Source organism: Sinocyclocheilus rhinocerous, unplaced genomic scaffold (assembly GCF_001515625.1).
Source record: "Sinocyclocheilus rhinocerous isolate Xijiao unplaced genomic scaffold, SAMN03320098_v1.1 scaffold70, whole genome shotgun sequence".
NCBI lineage: Eukaryota > Metazoa > Chordata > Actinopteri > Cypriniformes > Cyprinidae > Sinocyclocheilus > Sinocyclocheilus rhinocerous.
Genome location: NW_015624555.1, coordinates 483,853 through 506,807, shown reverse-complemented (window position 1 = coordinate 506,807; position 22,955 = coordinate 483,853). Strand labels below are relative to the sequence as shown.

General features: G+C 37.3%; 2 protein-coding genes across 5 annotated transcripts in view; one reads left to right on the top strand and one right to left on the bottom strand.

The window, feature by feature from the left end:
• The first annotated feature begins 1,590 nt into the window (after positions 1–1,590).
• LOC107742448 (uncharacterized) lies at positions 1,591–9,017 on the top strand. Of its 2 annotated transcripts, XM_016555417.1 has the most exons (4): positions 1,591–2,598; positions 3,267–3,326; positions 5,173–5,275; positions 8,387–9,017. In XM_016555417.1, exons 1-4 carry the CDS (start codon positions 2,386–2,388, stop codon positions 8,743–8,745), a joined length of 735 nt encoding a protein of 244 aa, XP_016410903.1. In that variant the 5' UTR covers positions 1,591–2,385; the 3' UTR covers positions 8,746–9,017. The 2 variants fall into 2 exon arrangements, with proteins under 2 accessions (XP_016410903.1, XP_016410910.1); XM_016555424.1 differs by lacking the exon at positions 3,267–3,326 and having other exon boundaries at positions 8,387–9,016.
• A 7,554-nt stretch (positions 9,018–16,571) lies between these two features.
• Positions 16,572–22,955, bottom strand: part of LOC107742432 (retinitis pigmentosa 1-like 1 protein) — an 8,913-nt gene continuing 2,529 nt past the window's right edge. The window contains exons 4-8 of one of the 3 annotated variants that reach the window (XM_016555398.1): positions 21,466–22,451; positions 21,158–21,396; positions 20,205–20,329; positions 19,753–19,840; positions 16,572–17,264 (exon numbers count right to left, since the gene is read on the bottom strand). In XM_016555398.1, coding sequence (XP_016410884.1) covers positions 17,101–17,264; positions 19,753–19,840; positions 20,205–20,329; positions 21,158–21,396; positions 21,466–22,451 — 1,602 coding nt within the window. In that variant the 3' untranslated portion in view covers positions 16,572–17,100. Of the gene's footprint in view, positions 17,265–19,752; positions 19,841–19,995; positions 20,117–20,204; positions 20,330–21,157; positions 22,452–22,955 lie in introns of those variants that run through there. The other 2 variants (XM_016555388.1, XM_016555407.1) reach the window with 2 other exon arrangements.

Sequence of the window (22,955 nt, the reverse complement as noted above, 5' to 3'; positions counted from 1 at the left end):
CTGTAGTGATGGTTGTGCAACTGCTTCATTGAAATCCATTAAAATATTGAAATGTATTGACATAATTTATTTTATGCTTTTGTTGAAGTTGTCACTAATATGTGACCCTGGAGCACAAAACCAGTCTTAAGTCGCTGGGGTATATTTGTAGAAATAGCCAAAAATACATTGTGTGGGTCAAAATTATCGATTTTTCTTTTATGCCAAAAATCATTAGGATATTAAGTAAATATCATGTTCCATGAAGATATTTTGTCAATTTCCTACTGTAAAGTTGTTCAAATGAAGTTCTTAGCGATGCATATTACTAATCAAAAATTAAGTTTTGATATATTTAAAGGCATTTTTCTCAGTATTTTGATTTTTCTGCACTCTCAGATTCCAGATTTTCAAATAGTTGTATCTCTGACAAATATTGTCCTATCCTAACAAACCATACATCAATGGAAAGCTTTGATGGTTTCAAAAAATTGACCCTTATGACTGGTTTTGTGGTTCAGGGTCACATATGTGATTTAGCTGATGCTTAAAAAACTTTTATAGTATATTCTTCTGGATTTATGTTAGATTAAGCACTTTGTGCAATAGCAAATCATAAATCAAACCATGTGGGGTTTAAACCTGCAACAAAGTTGCTTTTCACATTCTTTTTAAATTGAGAATGGTATGATTATAATTGAGGAAAGTATATAAAGTTTTAAAAAGTTAAGAAACAGTAGGCTAAATAATAGGCTAAATGCTTTATTTTATATTTATATATAATTATATTTTAATAAATATTTTTTAATCTCCCTCACAATTAAAAAATAAAATAATTGTAACTAGTAATCTAGTAAAAAAGCAAATATGATTTTCTGTTACTGTTGTGATTTAAGGTGTTCTTGTTACAGTGTAATACATTCAAGTACTGAGTAATATTAAAGAAAGGGTTTGGATTGGGGTTAGTTGCATGTAATTACATAGTTTACTCTTATTATTACCAATGTTGGGTGTAATGCAGTGCCAAGTAATTACTATAGTTTAATTTTCCCTAGAAAAAGTAAAGGATTACACTTAATTTTTCTGTAAATTAACTAGTCACTTCTGCTGTAATTGCATTAAATACTGTATAAACTATAGAAATATATATATATATATATAAAACAATAGTGAATTTAACAAATGAACATCTAAAGTTAAAATGTATGTTTTTAGTGTAACCTTGTCTCTTTAAATACTTTGGTCAGTTCAAGAATAATTTATGGGCCTTTATATTATTTATTTGAAATAATTAAAAGAGCAGATTCATGTCTATCCTTGTATTGTTCAATGGTCGAGACTGACATATAGCCTATAGAAAGTAGTTAGTTAGTAAGAAGTAATGTATATCTTTTTAGAGAGAGTAATGAGTACAGTAACCCATTTACACTCGAAGATATAATTAGTAGCTAATTACTTTTTAGTATATTTTAATGTCATGTGCCAGTCGAAAAGCTCATTGTGACGCTTTAACTCTTTATGAATTTGCGACTCACTACAATTAAATTCTCATATTTTTTCTCTTTTCATAATTGGTGTTCAGTGCGCGGCTGTGTGAAAGCACATGTCCCGGCGTGCAGCTCGACGCGCCTCGGGCGCTTCTGTAAATCTAGTAACACCTCGCCTACTGGAGCGAGCGATATCGCGTTTAAGTGCCAGCAGCACCGTGTAAACGGGTTTCTTGTGCCTGGCGCAGGAATGCAGGAGGCGGAGGCATAACCGTATATGTCTATAGCCAAACAACCGTATCCAAACTTTCCTCCGTCGTGCAGCCCGGAGCTCCTCACCCAACTTTAACATCCACACAGATCCTCACAAACTGGATTCATTTCGGATCCTCGCTCAATAACACGCGTCGCGCTCGGCAGAAAATAGACTTCTGCGGCTTTTTTAAAAGCATTTTTTTTTTGCACTTTTCTAAATTTCTAAATTAAATTGTGTTAATTTATCTTTATCGACTTAACGCTTTGTTCTATGATACCATACACAGTCATCTAGACGCTATTTTTAAGTGCCCTTGGCAAGCGCGTGCCAGACTATAAGCGACTGTTTTGAGAACTTAATTTTAGTAGCTATTATAGCCTTTATATATATGAGGAGCGCAGCGTATGCCATCTAATTGGGTTTGTTCAGTTGGGTTTTTGTTTGCTCATGTTTTTGACACGGCTGAACTTGTTAATTTGCTTAGCCATGAACTATATTTTTGTCTGAAAGAACCAGCATTTGTTTTTTATCAATTTTGTGTCTAAGGTAATAAACCCGCTAGACAAACTGACCGGCTATTTTTCTAGTTTTTATACATCTGTTATTCAGTACTATCTTTTTTCGGATCCCTCTTGAACCGCGTTGTGATCCGGGTTTTTAAGGATGTCTGGTCACAACATTGCCTCGAAAAGTTCGGAAAAGCTGCTTTTCTTTGGGTTTTTGGTTCTGGTTCGGTCGGTCTTGTGTCATGGGTTTGCTGAGGAGTTCACCTCAGGCTCTTATGATTTTGGGCCTGTTATTCTGGAGCCTCTGGACGGGTTGAGAAAGTACGTGGAGTCCATTGTCGGCACCCATGTGATTGAGATTGGGGCTGAGGTAACTTTTTTTGTTATTTGTGACATGATCTAATGACTTATTCTAAACTTCCCACAGGAAAAGTTTGCTCTTATTTGTTCAAAATATTCCATAGAGGTTGCTCTTCCATAGATAGAGGACTTGATTATTTTTCATTGAAGTATCAACTTTGCCTCAGATGTTTCTACTAAAAAAAAAAAACAGACAAAAAAGTAAGGTTTGCTGAGTAAAATAGGCTACAATTCGATGAGTAATGTATGAGTTGATACTGAAATCCTGATTGCAGAGTTTCATGCTTTAGCAAATCTGAGCACTGAAACTCTAGAGGAGAAATATGAGATTACACAGGTTTTTTTTGCCTCAGGAGAAACATCTGAGAAGCATGAGGCTCTCCATGCAAAACAAAGACATCTAGGGGAAACAGTTGAGATTTTGAAGAGATCTCGTTTATGATGGTTTAAAACTTTTATATATATTCGGATTACTGGACCTTTACTTCTCTTATTCCCTAATAAATGCTTATACTTGTGGTATTCACATTTCTCTCCCCACATTTACCCCTCTCTCATGTTGCCCCTTGACTTGTTAATCCTCTTTTAACCCTTTCCTCTCCTCCACTCATCCTTTGCTCTAATTTGCTCTGCTTATGTCCCGCTCACCGAACCGCCCCTCGCCTCTCTTTGACCCAGAATGCTGTGTTGTACCTTGACTCAGTGTTTGGCCCAGAGAACATCTATTCTGTTGCAATGGTAAGAACAAGTAAAAGTGTCAGAGCAGGATTGATTTGTGCACTTGTTTTGACACGCACATGCTTATCCTTGTAATGTTACTGTCTGTGTGTGAAAGCGACAACTGCCACTGAGGACAAAATGCCAGAACAGGTGTGTAAGTGCTTGGTGGCTCATGCCTAGAATGGCAAACAATGCTGCTTTGTACAATGATTATGTTCTCATTGACTTCCTTTATGAAGCCAAATGAGGTGACCTTGTTCCTGAGAGTGTCTGTTTGATCACAAGTAATGTATGTGTGATAGCTGTGCATGTCTGTGAGTTATAAAGTTAAGTGGGATGCCCAGCTGTCACTCTGGCAGCTTTACTTGCGCGCGCGCACACACACACACACACACACACAGAGAGAGAGAGAGAGCGCTCTATTTGTATTGTGAGGTGTTCTTACACAAATACTGTTAAAGATTATAGCCTACCTCCTTAGCCTATCAAACTGGATCCCAAACCTGCAAGTTTGCGCCCTTTGTTTGAATGTTCACAAATTAATTTTGAACAGAAGTCTTCTGAAGTGTTCTCACCCCTTAAAAATAATGTTCCAGGTTCAGTACAAGTGTGTATCTGACTTGCTTTTTTCAGAAAGTCATTTCAACTCATCCCTCCATATGTAAAAATCATATTTTATGCACTTACAGTGGACATCTTGGAAGGTTTAAAACCAGAAATGCACAGCTCATGTCTCTTGAAATTCTTACATTGTTGTTCCATACAAAAATGTTATTTGAGCTGTAAAGTTGTCCAAATTGTTGTTCTAAACGGATTTGCTTCAGGACGGAGATTTTTAATTAAAAATCAAGAGATAATGAAGTACCACATTAAAACTTACTATTATTACAAGGAAATGCATATACCCAGCTAAATTCAAAATGATTCATTTGATATTGGCTAAACTGAAGTGTAACTACTTTAAATGTAAAAGTATCAGTGAAAATGTGATTTACCAGCCTAACACGTGTAATAAACTATGAGCCAAATATTGTATTAGAGTTAGTGACATGACGCTCATTTTGTCCGGATCTATTTATTTATTTCAAAAATACATTAAAAGTGCAATTTGTACACAATGACTTCAAACTCACATATTTTACTATATAATTTTTTTGTTAAGTTATTATACTTTTTTGGGTAGTATAAAGGAAAAAAAAATGCCAGGGTGGTACAAATGTCCTGAGATCAGAAGGAAAATTAAAAGAATACACATTTTGAAAGGAAAACCATCTTAAGTAGTTTGGTAAAAAAAAAAAAAAAGTATTATTTCTCAGAAAAATATTAGTTGTGAAGTATATTTGGAAAAAAGTTTAACTTTTTCTTCAGTCAAAGATACAGGAAATGTTTATTCCACCCTTTAAAAAACTGATATACCTATATTTTTGTTTTGCTAACTATGTAGGATCATATAGTTAGTTGCATTTTGTCATGTGCAGCGTTTTTCTTGCTGTCTGTGATTCCATCAGAACAGAACTGCGACCATCTGCTTATTAAATAGCTTACCTCTACTGTTATGTTACAGTGTTGTGCCCCATAAATATATACATTGTTAGTGCATTTATGAAAACATGATTTTTGCAACTAACAGCATGTCACATACGCTGTCTCTAGAATTTGCATTGAACCCAAAACATTGCTTTAATTAAATCATGTGTGTTGTGTCACTCTTGTCAGTCAGTATTGGTTAATGATCAGCTATGGCCAGAGATCGATGAGCTGAGTTTAGATATAGACCGCCCTCTGTAAGAAAAACAGCAAATCTGCATTACACAGACCCGTTCTGGAGTCGAATCACTTTTTTTCCTTGTTTTTTTTTCTTTAGTTTGTCGAAATGCTGCTGCAGTTTGTTGCTGAAGGAGCTGCCAGTGGACTGAATGTCATTGCTGTGTATGTATCTGAGATTCTCAGAGCTACTGGAGTGAACGGTGAGTAAAGGTTGTCTCTCAGGGGTTAGATCTAAATCTAAATATTTAAAAAATGTTGTTTAACTTAAATATGCATATATATCAAAGATTAACGCCGTGTAATGAATTAAAATATAAGCCACATGAAGGGTTCCCATTTTCTGGCAAGCTCATTACTAACACAGTACTAACACAGAAAGTGTGTTACTGCAGCCCCTGGGCCTCGTAATGCTGATATAAATGACTGTGTGGCTTAGTATGTGTGGAATGCTCAAATGACAGTATTAGGAGAAAATGAGGAGAAATCTCAGAAACATATGGGCCTATATACAGAACATTTGTCCAACTCATCAGTATATTAGTCGTTCCTAAACCCCAACTCTAAAGGCCTCTTCATACCAGTGATGAGAAATATAACTATAGTTTTAATAATCGTTTTAAACTATGAGATTAGGGAAGTTCCCACCGCAGCTATAAAACAATAACAACACATATAAATTATATCGTCGTAATCACTTAATTTTTTTTTTATTTTTACAGCTGATGTTTTTAAAAGTGATATTTAACAGGGTTCAATATCTAATATTCTATATATGTAATGTTCAATACTGTCTAAATATGTTCACCATGGTCCATTTATGTACATAATAAAAAGCATAAACTATCTATAAAATGGCATCTTAGTAAGATGTCAACATTTAAACCAATTTAAAGTGTTTTTTTTTTCTGTAACATTTTTATTGTTAAATATTCGAGCATGTTGAAACCCAATACTTACAATTAAAAGTGTAATCTAGCATTTTCTGTCAAAAAAAATCCTGCCGTCACCAGCGTGCAGTGAATCTTGGGATAGTCTGGGGCGTGAAGTTGTAGGATGCATTTCGAGGCTGTATTTGAAGGAGCCTTCGAATTGGGACAGCCTTTGTTGCGTCTCTGTGATGCATCCATTCTTCGAATCCACCCTTCAACGTATGCAGAGATATCGTCAGCAAATCAGAATCGGTTATAAACATAATGTGGACTATAATGTACAGTTTTTATTCTCTTTAGATTTTTAAAGTACTGTAGTGTATTCTAGCCTTAAAGGGATAGTTCACCCAAAAATGAAAATTACCCCATGATTTACTCACCCTCAAGCCTTTCTAAGTGTATGTGACTTTCTTCTTTCAGACGAATACAATCTGAGGTATATTAAAAAATGTCCTGGCTCTTCCAATCTTTATAATGGCAGTGAATGTGGGGGTCGAGATTTTGAAGCAAAATAAAGTGCATCCATCCATCATAAAAAGTGCTCCACACGGCTCCGGGGGGGTTAATAAAGGCCTTCTGAAGCGAATAGATGCGTTTTCGTAAGAATAATATCCATATTTAAAACTTTATAAACCATAATCTCTAGATTCCGCTAACTGTTGTACGTGTGCTCATAGGCATAGGCTCCGGTGAGAATATGCTGGTCTCGCAAGAACCAAGTTTTGTTCACAGCAAAGGAAAACCAGTCTCCTCTTGGCTTATATCAAAATCCTCCGATATTTTGCTTTACAAATCCTCGTTTTGGATGTGTAACCTCTTAACACGCAAAGATTTCCGGCGGCTTAAGATTATTGTTGTTTCACATTCACAGCACGTTAAAACATCACAGGCCTTCATTAACCTCCCAGAGCCGTGTGGAGTACTTTTTTATGATGGATGGATGCACTTTATTTTGCTTCAAAATCTGGACCACTACTCACTGCCATTATAAAGCCTCATGCGTTCATGTGTTTTGGAGGAGGCATGGCTTTGCAGAGTGATTATGCAGGGAAGGTGGGATCTTGCTTTCAAAGCTTGCTTGCTATTGCTAGCCTTTCTGAAATAGCCTACACTAACTTTAATATAACTCTGATTGTATTAGTCTGAAAGAAGAAAGTAATATACACCTAGGATGGCTTGAGGGTGAGTAAATCATGGGGTAATTTTCATTTTTGGGTGAACTACACCTATAAGTGATGAGACCCATGATTTTCGCCCAACAGATGAAAAGACGAGGCAAAAAATAAAAAATGCAATACTTGCACTGGCACTGTAGTAACTTCTTAGCACCACCAGAACATCAACCAGATAGCTGTATAAACTGCCTAGTCAACCACCTAGCAACTAAACAACATGCCCTAGCAACCACCTGAACACCATAACAACCACTTTGAAACCAAGTACACATAGGCGGAGTGTGTGTAAGGCTGGGCAAGTCTTAACCTTGCCCTGGCCACGGGTCAGAAATTAACGGGGACTTGGGGCAAAAATGACACCAAATTGGACAAAAATGTCCTTGCATAATTAAACTAGATGTATTACAGCTGTCATGAATTAAGTGAAAATCGAAATGAAACGTGTCGGTTTTGGCATTAATTTTAGATCATGTTGCATCAAGTTTTTTTTACGGATTTGTACAGCGTTGCACATTATAACCAATCACACAAGATTCTGTTGAGATTATGAATGCAATGGCCAATCAGAGGCTTTCAGATTAGTCATCGCTGAAACGCCAGATATCATTTATTTGCCGTTTGAATAACAGTGGAAACGAAAGCATTATAATTAGTAACTTACAATGTTTTTTTTTAAAATTGATTGCCTTAAAAGATGAGTTTATGATGTGCATAGTTAATAGATTACACTAACATTAGGCTATTTTAAGCCTTACCCTTCAGCTGGTTCACCCTCCTCCTATGCAAGCAACCATCTGCTGCGACAATCACCCAGAATACCTTAGCAATTTAACACTAATGCTCTAGCAACCACCCAGAATACTTTTTTAGCAACAACCATATAGCAACACCCTTGCAAACAACCAAACATCCTAGCTACCACTCAAAAGCGTAGCAAAGGGTTTCCCAAACTGGGTTTTGTGAACTCATGGTAGTTTGTGAGGGAACTGCATGGGGTTTGTGACCAAGAAATTTGTCTGACAAAAAAATACCTGCTGTAGCAAATGGAAAAATAGCGACATACACAACAGTGATGAAAATTGTCAAGTTAATTCTGACAACATGATGCCCAATTTGGACAGGAAATCACCACTTACACATTCTTCTGAAAATGCTTCACCCAATTAACATCTGTTCTTTTTTTTCTTTCTGTTTGTCTTATTCAAAGAGACAGTATCAGTGCCTCATTTCACTGCTGAGGGCGTGTCTGCTGTGACCAAGTGGGCTTTGCTGGCTCTGATCGCTTACTGGCTCCTGTCCGTGTTGCTGCGAGTCACCGTAATGCTTGTAAGGCGAGTGTTTTGGCTGATTAAAGCGGTTGTAGTGCTGTGGCTGTTTGTGCGGATCATCAGTGACCCCACTGCCTCCAGTGAAGTCACTACAATGAGACTGACTTTACTAGTACTCATCTGTGCTGTGTTTGGAGTCGCTACGAGCAGCGGCGGTGGGACAGGAGCCAATCTGGAAAGCCGAATGAGCAGACTGGAGGGACAAGTCAAAGGGCTGGAAAAGAAGAAAACACAGTAATGAGCAGCTCAAAACAAGTATACGGACTCGTGATAACAGGGAGATGAGGACTCAGGGATGACATCTGAAGTGTTTTATGCAACTCAGAACAGCCTTAAGTATTAATATCTGATTTTGCCAGTTCTTTCTTGTTTTGAATACATTTCATAATTAATTGGGCCAAGGAGACTACTCCCATATTGTTTTTACTAAAATGTAAAGCCAGAAGAAAGAATTTCATCCTACAGCTCTTTGAATTTCATGTGGTACCAATAAAATTGTCCTTGATTGTTTCGCGTTGCCTGTTTCTTTGAGGCTGTCATTGCATGAACACACAGATCACTTCAGTTCAGCTGCTCACACTTGCAACAACAGTAATAATACAAAAGCAACAGGATGAAGGCAACGATTATAGAAACACGTAGATGTGTGTGTATGGCAATATTTAGAAGCTTTCTGACTGGACTAGACATTTTAATGTACTCCAACTTTATCTGTTACAATCAACAGACAATCAAATCAACTGATCCTTTTCCTATTTAGCACCCAAACTCTGGAACAATCTACCTAGTGTTGTTCAGGAGGCAGACACTCTTAAAGGGGTCATATGTAACTAAAGAGACAGGGAAAATTTACCCCTTTAAATCTAGATTAAAGACCCATCTCTTTAACCTGGCATAAACATAATACACTGTCACGTTTCTATAATTCAAATCTGTGGGGTTCAAAAAGATTGTTAGGCTGCATTAATTAGGTCAACTGGAACCGGGAACACTTCCCATAATATCCAATGTACTATACATCGTAAGAAGAATGGCATCTACGCTTATATTAGTTTGTTTTATTCTTTTTCCGTGGCCAGTGGAAAACTGGCCCCCCGACTGAGCCTGGTTTCTCCCAATGTTTTTTCTCCATTTCTGTCACTGATGGAGTTTTGGTTCCTTGCCACTGTCACCTTTGGCTTGTTTAGTTGGGGACACTTGACTGATTGCTCAGACACTATTGGAAGAGAGCGGAACTGCATGATGACACCACTGAATCATCAATGAACTGACTTTAACTGAAAAATTTACTGTTTGTTATTGTCCTCTTGCATTATTGACAAACTATTTTCCTGTTTGACACTTTAAAGCTGCTTTGACACAATCTGTATTGTTTAAAACGCTGTATAATTAAATGTGACTTGACAATATATGCTGTATTAGATTAATTGTATTAAATATAGTTGTGCTCTGTACTGAATGTGCACTTATGGTTTACTTCAAATCTTAAAAGTATATTTTAAAATAACTGTACTTAAAGGTTATATACGTTTAATTAAATAAAATGTCCCAGTAGTGTACTTAATGAGAATAAACTTAACACACACCTGTATAGATCTGCTACGAGGGGATTCACGTATGCTATATGGGGGTTATTCCATGTATGTTATATTTGCAGCGGCAATATTTCTTACGTGCTCACAGCAGCATGTTGTGGATGTATTGGTAGTAGCAAGTCTCGGTACTTGCTCTGCCGCAGCAGCAGCAGCAGCGTAGCAGATCTATTCCACCAAGACCAAATACATTAACATTGTCATGTACATTCCCATGCCAATCCCTCCGAGAGTTGTCATGGCAGAAATGTGTTTCTTCAGTCACAAAGAAATGAAGATTTTTGAGGAAAACATTCCAGGATTTTTCTCCATATAATGGACTTCAATGGTGGCCAACGGGCTGAAGGTCCAATTTGCAGTTTCAGTGCAGCTTCAAAGGGCTCTACAGGATCCCAGACGAGGAATAAGGGTCTTATCTAGCCAAACCATCGGTTATGTAACTGTTACAGGACTTAAAGCATAGTGTAACTCCTCTTTGAGATGTTACTTACATGGTAATACTTACCTGGTGAGTTTAAAATTCAAATTAACATTCAAAGTGATAAATAAAAAACTGCTAAAATGAGAGGCTTAACCTCTCTAGAACTGAAACATAGGAATGGTTATTTCCAGATTATTATGTTTTCTCATTAAAACACATTTTTGTGAATTTTCACAATCACAGTCTTTTTTAATGAGGTATAAAGGTGTAATATCTTTATGGAGGAATCCCAGCAGTGACAGGAAACACGGGGGCCTGTGAGAGGATCCTCTTGGACCAGAGCGGCTTTAGCAGGAACCTCTGGGACCAGGGAGGTTGAGAGAGGAGCTCTGGGACTGAAGCAGTCTTGGACAGCAGCTCTGGCGTCACAAAGAAATGAAGATTTTTGAGGAAAACATTCCAGGATTTTTCTCCATATAATGGACTTCAATGGTGGCCAACGGGCTGAAGGTCCAATTTGCAGTTTCAGTGCAGCTTCAAAGGGCTCTACAGGATCCCAGACGAGGAATAAGGGTCTTATCTAGCCAAACCATCGGTTATGTAACTGTTACAGGACTTAAAGCATAGTGTAACTCCTCTTTGAGATGTTACTTACATGGTAATACTTACCTGGTGAGTTTAAAATTCAAATTAACATTCAAAGTGATAAATAAAAAACTGCTAAAATGAGAGGCTTAACCTCTCTAGAACTGAAACATAGGAATGGTTATTTCCAGATTATTATGTTTTCTCATTAAAACACATTTTTGTGAATTTTCACAATCACAGTCTTTTTTAATGAGGTATAAAGGTGTAATATCTTTATGGAGGAATCCCAGCAGTGACAGGAAACACGGGGGCCTGTGAGAGGATCCTCTTGGACCAGAGCGGCTTTAGCAGGAACCTCTGGGACCAGGGAGGTTGAGAGAGGAGCTCTGGGACTGAAGCAGTCTTGGACAGCAGCTCTGGCTGAGGCTACGACTGCAAACACTGGGGCGGCCTTGACTGGAACTTCCTTGGTGTTCTTTCCCATCATGAGAGAAACCTTTTGTGGTGGACATGAGGGGCATCAGGGTCGATCATGTCAGGAACCTCTGGGAAACTTTACAACTGGAGCTGCCATGACACAGAGCTCTGGAACCATAGCGGGTTCTGGGGCAGTAGCAGCAGCAGGAACATTCAGGCCCGGGACCTTCAGCTCTGGGACCAGGGTGGCTCTGATAAAGAACCCTGTCGAGTGACATCTGTGGTGCCTGTGACTCTGACCTCTCTGACCTCAGCAGGTCCTGGAGCAGCAGCGTTTAGGGCAGCATTCACATTGATTTCTGGAGCCGCCCTGATTTCTTTGGGACCTGGTCGCCCGTGGAAGGAACCTTTGGAGCTCCAGTGTGAGGGACCTCTGGGACCAGCGAAGGGCATCTTGGGACTTTTGAATCAGGAACCTCTGTGGAGCCTCAGCAGCTTCTGTAGCAGCAGTGACAGGAACCTTTATCACGACCTTCACAGGGATTTCCTGATCAAAGGCGGCTGCATAAAAGAGCTCTGTGTCCATGACTGAAACCCTTACCGAGAACTAGTCATGGGAGAGCATCTCCTCCAGATGAACTCTCTGCTCCGGGTCGCTCTTCAAGCAACTGCGAATAAAACGGCAGCATTCTGTGCAGAAAAATTAGAGAAATATCTGATTATTTCCTTCAAATTCACACCTGCTCTCTAAACTGTGAGAGATACCTGCATTATCCATAAGGCCATTTATAAAGCCGCTTTTTTTCTCTGTTTCGCATGATTAAGATTAATACTTGCAATTGTTCTTCTTTGTTGTAATGAATTTCTTACCATCTGAGAAGCCCGGCTCGATCCAGACATCAGCGTCCATTAATTTTATATCGCTGCTGTATGGATAACAGCTGGTGATCATGCTAAACAGCAGCACTCCCAGAGACCACACTGCTTCCCGTCCAGCAGCTCTATGATGTGGCGACAGCGGGGGCCTTGACTGGCCATGACTGTCAGAGCCACCTCTAGAGGAACCGGACTGGGACGGTCAGGCTAGAAGAAAGACTGATTTTTATGATGGTCAGATGGAAGTGGTTTCTCAAATAAGGATTTAGCTCAGTCTGTTTGTCTATTGAAATATCTGTACTCTGTGTTTTACATGAATCTAAGATGTTATAAATTGCTAACAGTGACTGAGAGGAGATGACACAGAGAGCACAGTCTACTTACAAGGCTGAGGTACGACTCGTTTTCTGTCTTGAATTTCACAGCCACCTGAAGGCCGTCCTCACAGCGGGTCCCTTCAAAGACGGAGCCGCATCCTCCTTCCCCCAACTTCTTACCAAAGGTATATGTCCAGGAAATGTAGTCTATTAAAATATAATTATAGTTTTTTTATTATTATTATTTAATAAAGCGGTGTCCTGCGGTATGTCACTACATACTTTTTTCTAAAACTATGGTTTCTAATTGTTTCTAATTCTCATATAATTATTATACTTCTATATTTTTTTCACCTGTTTTATTTATAACTCTTTCTGTATAATATAATAATAATGTATAATATTATTGTATACTTATATTATTTTTTGTTATTATTATTATGTGATACACGACAACTGTAGACACTCAATAAAACACTTGTGTGATCTTGACTTTAAAAATTCATTCGCTGGTTTTCGCCAGATAATTCAGACTTAATGTTTCTAACAATCTTTAAGTATGTGATCATATTTCCCTATTGCTTATTCTTTATTTCTGTTTTTTTTTTGTTGACATTATTATATTAATATAGGCCTAAGTATATTATTTTCTTAATAAGTCCTATTTTCATAAGTATGATAAAGTTTACATTTTTCAAATGGGCAGATCATGCTGATCTGAATAAATCATGCTAATATTTGCCCAAGGCTATGGGTTGGCTATGATAGCATTTTTTTGTCCATATATGCAATCTTTATACAGCAGCTAAAAAAAGTATTTGGACAAATACACATTTCATATCATAACACAGAGTGTCGGAAATACATCGTCTACTAACCCTTCTGACTGAGCCATTTTGTCATTAACCATCTGGTGCCAAAGTGATTTTTAGTGGATGTATGAAGTCTGTTATTGTCGTCCCTGTTGAAAAAACCAGCATATGCTGGTTAGGTATGTTTTGACGCTCGGATGCTGGTTTAAGCTGGTCCTTTGCTGGTTTATGCTGGTCATGTGCTGGTTTAAGCTGGTCCGTTGCTGGTTTATGCTGGTCATGTGCTGGCAAAGGACCAGCATAAACCAGCAAAAGGACCAGCATAAACCAGCTTAAACCAGCATTAAAACATACCTAACCAGCATATGCTGGTTTTTTCAACAGGGGTGGAAATCTACTGATGTAAAAGAGGTGAGAGAGAGTGACTCATTTATTTTACTTAAAGCAAGTAGTGAAGTAGTGTAGAGTACTTAAAGCAGCAACGAGCATGCTGACTTAATAACAAGGGAAATACACTTCTAATACAGAGAGGCAAGGCGTTTTCAAATATATAAACTGCACCGTGTTTGCGAGTTTTGTCATTGTGAGTATCTAATGATCCAGTAGATGGCGCTACTCTGACATAGTTTACAATCGCTAGCACTCATTTCTCAATACAGGTCACGTTTTCACCATTTCTCCTAACTTTCAGCTGGGCACAGAAGATAATTTCACGTTCAGAACGCACTAAAACTACCAAAACACTTCATACAAATCTCAAATCAAGTCATTCTTCCATAACACTAGCAAAGCTTGTCTCCCAACATAAAATATAATGACCTAATACCAAACAACAGGTAGCATTACACAGTGTTTTCTTTTGCAAAATGTCTTTACAAAACAAGAATGAGACCACTCTACTGATGAGAATTCACTTAAGTATATGTTACTTGGTCCATGTTTACATTGCAGTATTCCTAAGTTTCGCCTTTTGTGTAGATGGCAATGAAATTGATTATAGCCTAGGTGTTCAGCTACATCTATGATAGTATTTCATGTATTAGGTTTAGAATGTATTTCAGTGGGGTTTTACTGTAGAAATATTGCATATTACTCTCTTATTCAGTTTTGAATGATGCAGTTTGAGAATGAGAACATGCAAACTGGCCTGTAGGTAGGTACATGTTTTGGCCGTGCTTGAAAAATTCCACTGTGTGAAGTTCTGAAAAAGTGACGTAAGTGTTGAGAAATGGGTCCTAGCAAAAACAGAAACAAAAAAAACCTGATTGTGAGAGCAGCCTCTTGTTTTAGACAGTTGTATGTTTTTAATTCATACATATATATAGTTTATAGAATGCTATTCTTTGGCTTAGTGTAATATTTTCTTTTTAATTTCCTTCAAATTTAGGCCTATACGTATACATATGTAGGCTATTACAGGTGGCATGACGAATACAGTTGTAACCTCTGAGCACTTTACACATATATAATTGTTAGTAGAGAGATGATAAAATACATAATATCACCTGTTCTTGTATTCATTTCTCATTCAATGGTCAGTAAAATCAGTGCTCATCATGAGATTCTGGACATTAGAACAAGCTGTCTTTGCCTATATATTTTGTACTAGTGATCTCTATCCACACCTTCTTCCTTAAACAAATCTCTCTTCACTTGCATAGCCATAACCTGTTTCCTACATTCACCTTCCCTGCACTTTTCTCCACTCGGTCCAATGTCGCTTCTCAGGTTACTGTCTGTACAGTATTATGGCTTCATTTTAGCTATACCGAAACAGGAATATAATAAGAAAGGTTTGTTAATGCTTACTAATGTTTAGCACCCTAAACATTTCACTATAGCGCAGACTCAACAGGATAGCATGTGTAAAAGGGAGAATAAAAATGAGAATTTATGAATCAAATAAACAGATTTTCCCCCAATATCACCTTGTAGGTATTATAATTTGCCACCTTATTAAACAAGTGTAACATTAAAAGGATAGTTCACCCAAAAATGAAAATTTGATGTTTATCTGCTTACCCCCAGGGCATCCAAGATGTAGGTGACTTTTTCAGTAGAACACAAACGAAGATTTTTAACTCAAACCATTGCAGTCTGTCAGTCATATAATGGAAGTGGATAGCAATCACGGCTTTGAGAGTCAAAAAAACATACACAAACAAAACCAAATTAAACTCTGCGGCTCGTGACGATACATTGATGTGTAAAGACACGAAACGATCGGTCTGTGCAAGAAACTGAACAGTATTTATATAATTTTTTACCTCTGAATCACTCGGTAATGCACTGCGAAGTCTGCGATCCACCGTAAAGCAAGAAGAAGAAGACGACGTGTCACGCACCGGCTGAAGAAGAAGACGCGAACGCGCTCAGGACAGTTTGAACAGTTCGGACATTGCAGTGGCCCTGGGTGTAAGCAGATAAACATCAAATTTTCATTTTTGGGTGAACTATCCCCTTTAATAAGTGTAAAGAACATTAGTCAACAACATTTAAAATACATTGTTTTATTAAAGGAATAATTCACCCAAAAGTGAAAATTTACTCAACCTAAGGCCACTTCTCACAAACACAGCTTTCTGACGGCACCCATTCACTGCAGAGGATCCACTGGTGAACAAGTGATGCAATGCAAAATTTCTCCAAATCTGTTCTGAACCATTCCTAATAATGTATAAGCATTATTGTTCATTCAAATGAGTCGAAATGTCAAAACATTAAGTGAATGAACATGAACTAATAATCTGTTAAATAATGTTTGTATTTTTATCGTCTCGGCACATGTTGGGTTTTACATAGATTAAAAAATACTGGATGGTTTAATGTTATCTTTTGCTCACACTTTATGCTTTTAGAATGACAATTATATGCATTAAATACTACCTGGATCAAATATTTGATAATAAACCATACTACAATCCTGAAGAAACATAAGTGAATGAAAAATGAATATAAAGGAAGGAAATCGGACATCTGTGTCAGTGGCTGGATCAAATAAACATGACTCCATTTTATTATTTTTCTTGATTTATTTTTATTTTTTATGTACAAGTCACAAAACTGTGCACGTAAATACAAAAATACATAAAACATACAAGAGTGAGATAAATAAATACAAAGACACCTTCAGCTCCATTCATGATAACTGTGTTACTAACTTTCAAGGCTATAACAGAACATAGCAAAGTTACTTAATAAAGAGCAGTGACGGTCTCCACACAGTCCTAAATAAAAACACTAAATAAAGCTTTGATGGCGGCTCATCATTTTCAAATTTTTGGAATGTTTTTTTCTTTTTGTATGCAAAACCTGTTAGGATTGTTTTCCTCAGTTTGAAGCATTCTGAACTCTGACCTGTGACAGTCTGTCTGAACAAATGTAAATGTCTTTTGTTGCAAACCAAATTACAAATGCAACGTATTACCCATAAGCCCCAGTCTACTGTGCATCCGTCTGCTTTACGACGTCAAAAAACATAAATGACACCGGGCTGATTAAGCAAAGTTTTGTTCATGTGTATGTAAAATATAGAGGAGAATTATGAAGTCCATTTGCCAGCTGGGCTTTTCACTGAACAATCTGGGGCATTTCACTCCATGCTTTGGCCTTCTTCTTAGCGAGAGCCAGCCAGGGAGGCTCATCTTGGGCCAAAGGTGCAGCGGACGGGTTAGCGCTTCTCTTACTTTCCTTCTCTAACGTGGATGTGTTGTTCAGTTCAAGGGAGCAGAACACTGTTCATTCAAAACCAATGGAAAACAGCTTATATTTTCATCTTCATTTATAGTTTATTCCTTTAGTTTATTACATAATACATTTATGCAATTAAATAGATCTGACACACACACTGCCGGCCAAAATTAAAAAATGCTCCCCAAGGCTGCATTTATTTGATCAAAAATACAGTAGGAACAGTAATATTGTGAAATATTATTACAATTTAAAATAACTGCTTTCTATTTTAACGAATTTTACAATTTAATTTATTGCTGTGATCAAAGCTGAATGTTCAGCATCATTACTCCAGTCTTCCGTGTCACATGATCCTTCAGAAATCATTCTGATATGCTGAATGAACAAGAAATATTTCTTATTATTACCAATGTTAAAGCCAGTTGTGCTGCCTAATATTTTTGTGGAAGCATTGATACACTACTATTCAAAGGTTTGGGGAAAGTCCAATAAAAAAAGAAGAAATTAATACTTTCATTCAGAAAGGATGCATTACATTTCTGGCAAACTTTTGGCTGGCAGTGTGAAAGTAAGAAAAAGTACTGTATGATTGTAGTATTTATATTGAATTATATAGAAAATGTATACAGTTACAATACATATCCGCTAGGGGGCAGACATTGATTTCCTTTTCAATCTGCGCTTAAAGGGATACTCCACCCCAAAATGAAAATTTTGTCATTAATAGGGTTGGATATCGTTTGAATCTTATCGATTCCGATTCTGCTTATCGATTCCGATTCTTATCAATTCCTAGTTTCGATTCCAATAAGATAAAAATCCAATATAAAAAAAATTAAGTCAAACATTTAGATGTCAGACATTTTATTCTGTCTTTTTTACAAAGCATTCTGTTGCAGCTGAATAACACGAGCAAAAATCAGCAGCCTACAGAACACTGCAAGAGGAATTTTGCCTATGCTTTAAAAAAAAAATACCACAGCAAAAACTACTAGATTAATATAAATTTCAAATATTAAAGTATTAAAGACAAGTAAACAGTGAGTAATAAGATAGGAACAAACAAATCAATTAGCAATATCATAAATAAATACAACTGAACAAAATTTCAGGTACAGAAACTGTAATTAAAAGTTTTAAAACACTGCATTGTTTTCTTTTCATAAATAAAATATAGATTAATCAATTAAAGTTATTAAATGTATTCAGTCAAGATCAGTGAATGATTTTCTTTTGTTCTTTGATTAACATTACAGGCAGGCAGCGCGTTTATTAGGCTGCTGTCTCTTTAACACCGAACGCACGCAGATCTAAAAATAATGTGTGTTTTCTTTCTCATCTGTTTACGTTCACGTTAGACAAAAACGGCTGTGTTTATGATGATATACTGACGTAGTTTTCTGCATATTGGTCGACAAATATGAAAGAAGTCAGTTTTGGCCCGGAACAACCTTTTTGTACAGTGGAAATACACGGAACGGTTCGAGAACGGACACAAACCGGTAACAACACGCAACAGCTACGGACATTAATTATGTTCCTTCAGATTTGAGTTTAAAGGGATACTCCAGCCCAAAATGAAAATGTTGTCATTAATCTCTTACCCCCATGTCGTTCCAAACCCGTAAAAGCTTCGTTCGTCTTCGGAACACAATTTAAGATATTTTGGATGAAAACCGGGAGGCTTGTGACTGTCCCATAGACTGCCAAGTAACTTACACTGTCAAGGTCCAGAAAAGTATGAAAGACATCGTCAGAATAGTCCATCTGCCATCAGTGGTTCAACCATAACGTTACGAAGCGATGAGAATACTTTTTGTACGCGAAGAAAACTAAAATAATGACTTTATTCAACAATGAAGACAGTCTCCTCTGTCTCTCCGCATCACCATAGCGCCACTTTGGAGAATATCCGCTGAACGCAAGCAGCGTACGCTCTTCTGTGTCAGCTGCGCTGCACGGATGTGCTGTTTTCATTCAAATCACAGCGTAAATACACGTAGAAAACGTATCCTTGTGGCGCGGCTGACACAGAAGAGCGTAAGCTGCTGCGGACAGACATAGAGGAGACGAATTGTTGAATAAATTCGTTATTTTTGTTTTCTTCGCGTACAAAAAGTATTCTCGTCGCTTCATAACGTTACGATTGAACCACTGATGGCAGATGGACTATTCTGACGATGTCTTTCATACTTTTCTGGACCTTGACAGTGTAAGTTACTTGGCAGTCAATGGGACAGTCACAAGCCTCCCGGTTTTCATCCAAAATATCTTAAATTGTGTTCCGAAGACGAACGAAGCTTTTACGGGTTTGGAACGACATGGGGGTAAGTGATTAATGACTAAATTTTCGTTTTGGGGTGGAGTATCCCTTTAAAACATAACCTTGTGCTATTAAGAGATTAAAACCGTATTTTCTGACTTTGCAGGTCATTGCACTTTTTAGATCAAACAGAACAAACCTAAATCCATAAAAGCTTTGCTATGTAAGGCCATGACAGTGAATGATCCTAATGGAAAGATTATTACCTTGTAAAGGTGAACATGGCTGTGTCAGTTGCTCTTTGGCGATTGGATTTGATAAAGTGTCCGGTGAATCCTGTCTTTTGACGTCCCCCTGAGAACAAGTGGACACATTTTAAAAATGAGGGAAAATAAACAATATTTGAGAGAAGAACACAAAAGATCCATGAAGGACTAAAGCATTTTTGTAGCATCGGCTAATACAAATTACCACAAAAAATGATTCAGCATCCTGAAATAAAACCTCACTTGGTTTAGTGTTCGTTTCATTTCACCTCATGGAATCTTTGCAGAACACTGCATTTTCCCCAAGCTGCAGCATGTAAGTAGGATACATGTGTGAATCTGATTGTCCTGTTGTTTCATGATGCTAAGACACAGTTTTCAGACACTTCCTTGAGAACCGGGCAAGATTTGACATGACATATTTGTTCAGTATATAAAGGAACAGCACAAACCTGCGAGGGAAGTTTCTCTGGAGAGTTTTCTGGCGAGTTCTCGATGAAGTTCCTCTGCTTCTGTCTGGCCACAGAGATCCAGCTTGGAGAATCGGTGCTACCAACAGATATTCTTACCCCTGTATCTGAAAAAGGACAAAAAATATGCATCATATTTTTATGATACTTTTTTTTTTGCAGACATAACACAGAATAAAAAACTATGCAAAACAATAATATAACTCACTTTTCAAGATCCAATCAAAAGCTGATCAATGAAATAAAGCCGTGCCATGTATTATTTACAGTATTCCTTCTAAATATTCTGTTTTGCTCTGTAATGTCACATTATGCAAGTTAAATGCACTGCAAATTCCATTTTAAGTTGTCATAATCACATAAATTGTGATTATTTAAATTTATGCCTACAAATAAATACCAAAAGAACACTAAACTGAATGCACTATTAAGCAGTATAAGTATTGCAATTGTCCTATTTTATATTGCAAAATATATAATTATTCAATAACAAATATTAATTAAATTGAATAATTATTATACTTAAACTAAATCTTAAATTATTAAAATAATTAGTATTTTGTCCTGTTTTACAGTAAAAATATTCTGACCATTCCCTACAAGATAAATTAACACCAGAAGCAAAATTATTATTTTTTTTAATGATAATTTTAATTAAATTTGTAATAAAATAATTTAACTTATAGTAATAGTATAGCATAATAAAAATTAACATAAGACTTTTTAAATGACTTTACATTTAACTTTAATTTAGTAAGGGAAATAAATAATAAATTATAAGAAAAAATATTTTATTTAATTTTGCAACTTTTTAAATATCTTTACTGGAAACCAAGACAAAATACTGATTACAAATTTTAAATATTTTTTACAAATGTATTTATTTGTTTGCATATGTATACACACAAAATCAGCTTTTTAAGAATGGAGGTAACCTGGGATTTTTCTGGCCGACATCACAGTGTCAACTAGCAGATCGGGCTTCTTTGGCGGGATGGGCTTCCTGCTACTCTGGTCATGGTCCAGGGTCTCCTGCGCCCCTGAAGACTCTGTTTGCGCGGGGGTCCAAGGCGATTCTCCATCTAAACCATAGCGGTGCAGGACTGGAGTCTTTCTCAAACGCACTCCAAACGGGGTCTCTAGGGTGGTCTCTTCTTGAGCATGGGGCGTCTCTTTCCTCACAGGAAGTGTTGGAGAACTCTGAGTTCGGGCTGCTTCTTTTACAGGAGTAATGAGTTCAGCTGTTTGGGGAGATTCATCAGAAGCATTAGTCTCTGGTGGCACCGGTGAGATGGTCTGGGACTGCTCTTGGGTGCCTCCAGAAGCCAATGACCTTTGCCACGCAGGGGTGATGGTGAACCGAGGTCGAACCTCAGCGATTCCCGTCAGTTCTCTTGTAGGCGACTCAAAAACTTGCTGATCTTGCTGCTCAGAAACAACCTCAAGTTTTTCTGAAGACACTTCCTGAGGCTCACCTGACACATCCAGCTTGTTGGGCTCAGGTTGCTCTTCTTGATCTACAGGAGACAACTGAGAATGGAGAACTGGACTCTCTAGCACAGGAGCCACAGTAGAAAGAAGGACCTCGACAGGCGTCTCTGGTGGAGCGTCAGAGGCTTCAGGCTCATCACTGGTCTCTGATGAGCTCCAGACATCATCTCTGACTGTCGGATCAGATTCAGGAATGTTCTCCACATTGACTGCAGATGATTCTCTTTGGTCACCTGAAGTCTCATCTTTCTCAGGCTCTAGAGAACCTGTCTGACCTCCGACCTCTTGACGTTCAACATCATTAGTAGAGTCCTCCCTTTTCTCAGGTTCCACCACCGGCAATTCATCATCTTCATCTCCAGCGTCTTTGGTTTCTGTCTCCATTTCAGCTTCATCCTCAACAGCATCTTCATCTTGCTCTGTCACATTAACTGCAAAAGCTTTTGGCGATTCTAATAACTCTTCGTCCTCTTCGGCACTTTCAGCCTTGTCTGCTTGTTTCTCGTCATCAGCTTCAGGCACTTGGTGACCTGCATCAGCAGACTCTGGCACCTCCAGCAGCTCCTCTTCCTCTGTGGTCTCCTCGGAGATCTCTTCTGAATCTACAGATGACTCTGAAAGCGAGTCTGGCAGAGGAACCTGCTCCTTTGTGGTCACCATAGGCTCTGAGGAATCGAGAAGATCTTTGTTGCCTTCCTCAAGACGAGAAACCACGCTCTCACCGTTTATGAATTCCACCTACAAAAAGGAAGCACAAATAGTTAAAATTAAATTAATTTGTACTGTAGATCAATGGCATAATGCCATTTCTAATGTATCAAAAATACAATTCATACATCAGTGACATAAACATACAATTTCTGAAATAATATTCATTCAATTTTCTTATTTTTGGGAGCATAGAGTTAAAAAAAAGAAGACGAAGATAAAAAAACCTTGCATGAAACAACTGCTTGAATAAAAATATTAAATTCTTATCTTAGTTTGACATATTCCTTTATTATTAAGAATATTATATTATTTTATTCAGAATATAATACTATATATTTAATAATACAAATAAATCAAAATCTATAATAAATAAACATTTAATAAAAGACATAAAATACTTTTTTTTTTTTACATTTCATTATATTTTAGTAAGAACTAAAAGGTTTTAGAAACGCAAATTAAAATATAATAAACATTTGAAAAATATTTGTTGGCCAAATTAAAGTGATGTATATAAATTATATATATATA

What these genes read in the sequence shown, in the direction of transcription:
- LOC107742448 (XM_016555417.1), top strand. Translation starts at nt 2,386, where the DNA reads ATGTCTGGTCACAACATTGCCTCGAAAAGTTCGGAAAAGCTGCTTTTC. An exon ending in TGATTGAGATTGGGGCTGAG is followed by an intron (nt 2,599 to 3,266) that starts GTAACTTTTTTT and finishes TCTTTGACCCAG; the next exon opens with AATGCTGTGTTGTACCTTGA. An exon ending in ACATCTATTCTGTTGCAATG is followed by an intron (nt 3,327 to 5,172) that starts GTAAGAACAAGT and finishes TTTTTTCTTTAG; the next exon opens with TTTGTCGAAATGCTGCTGCA.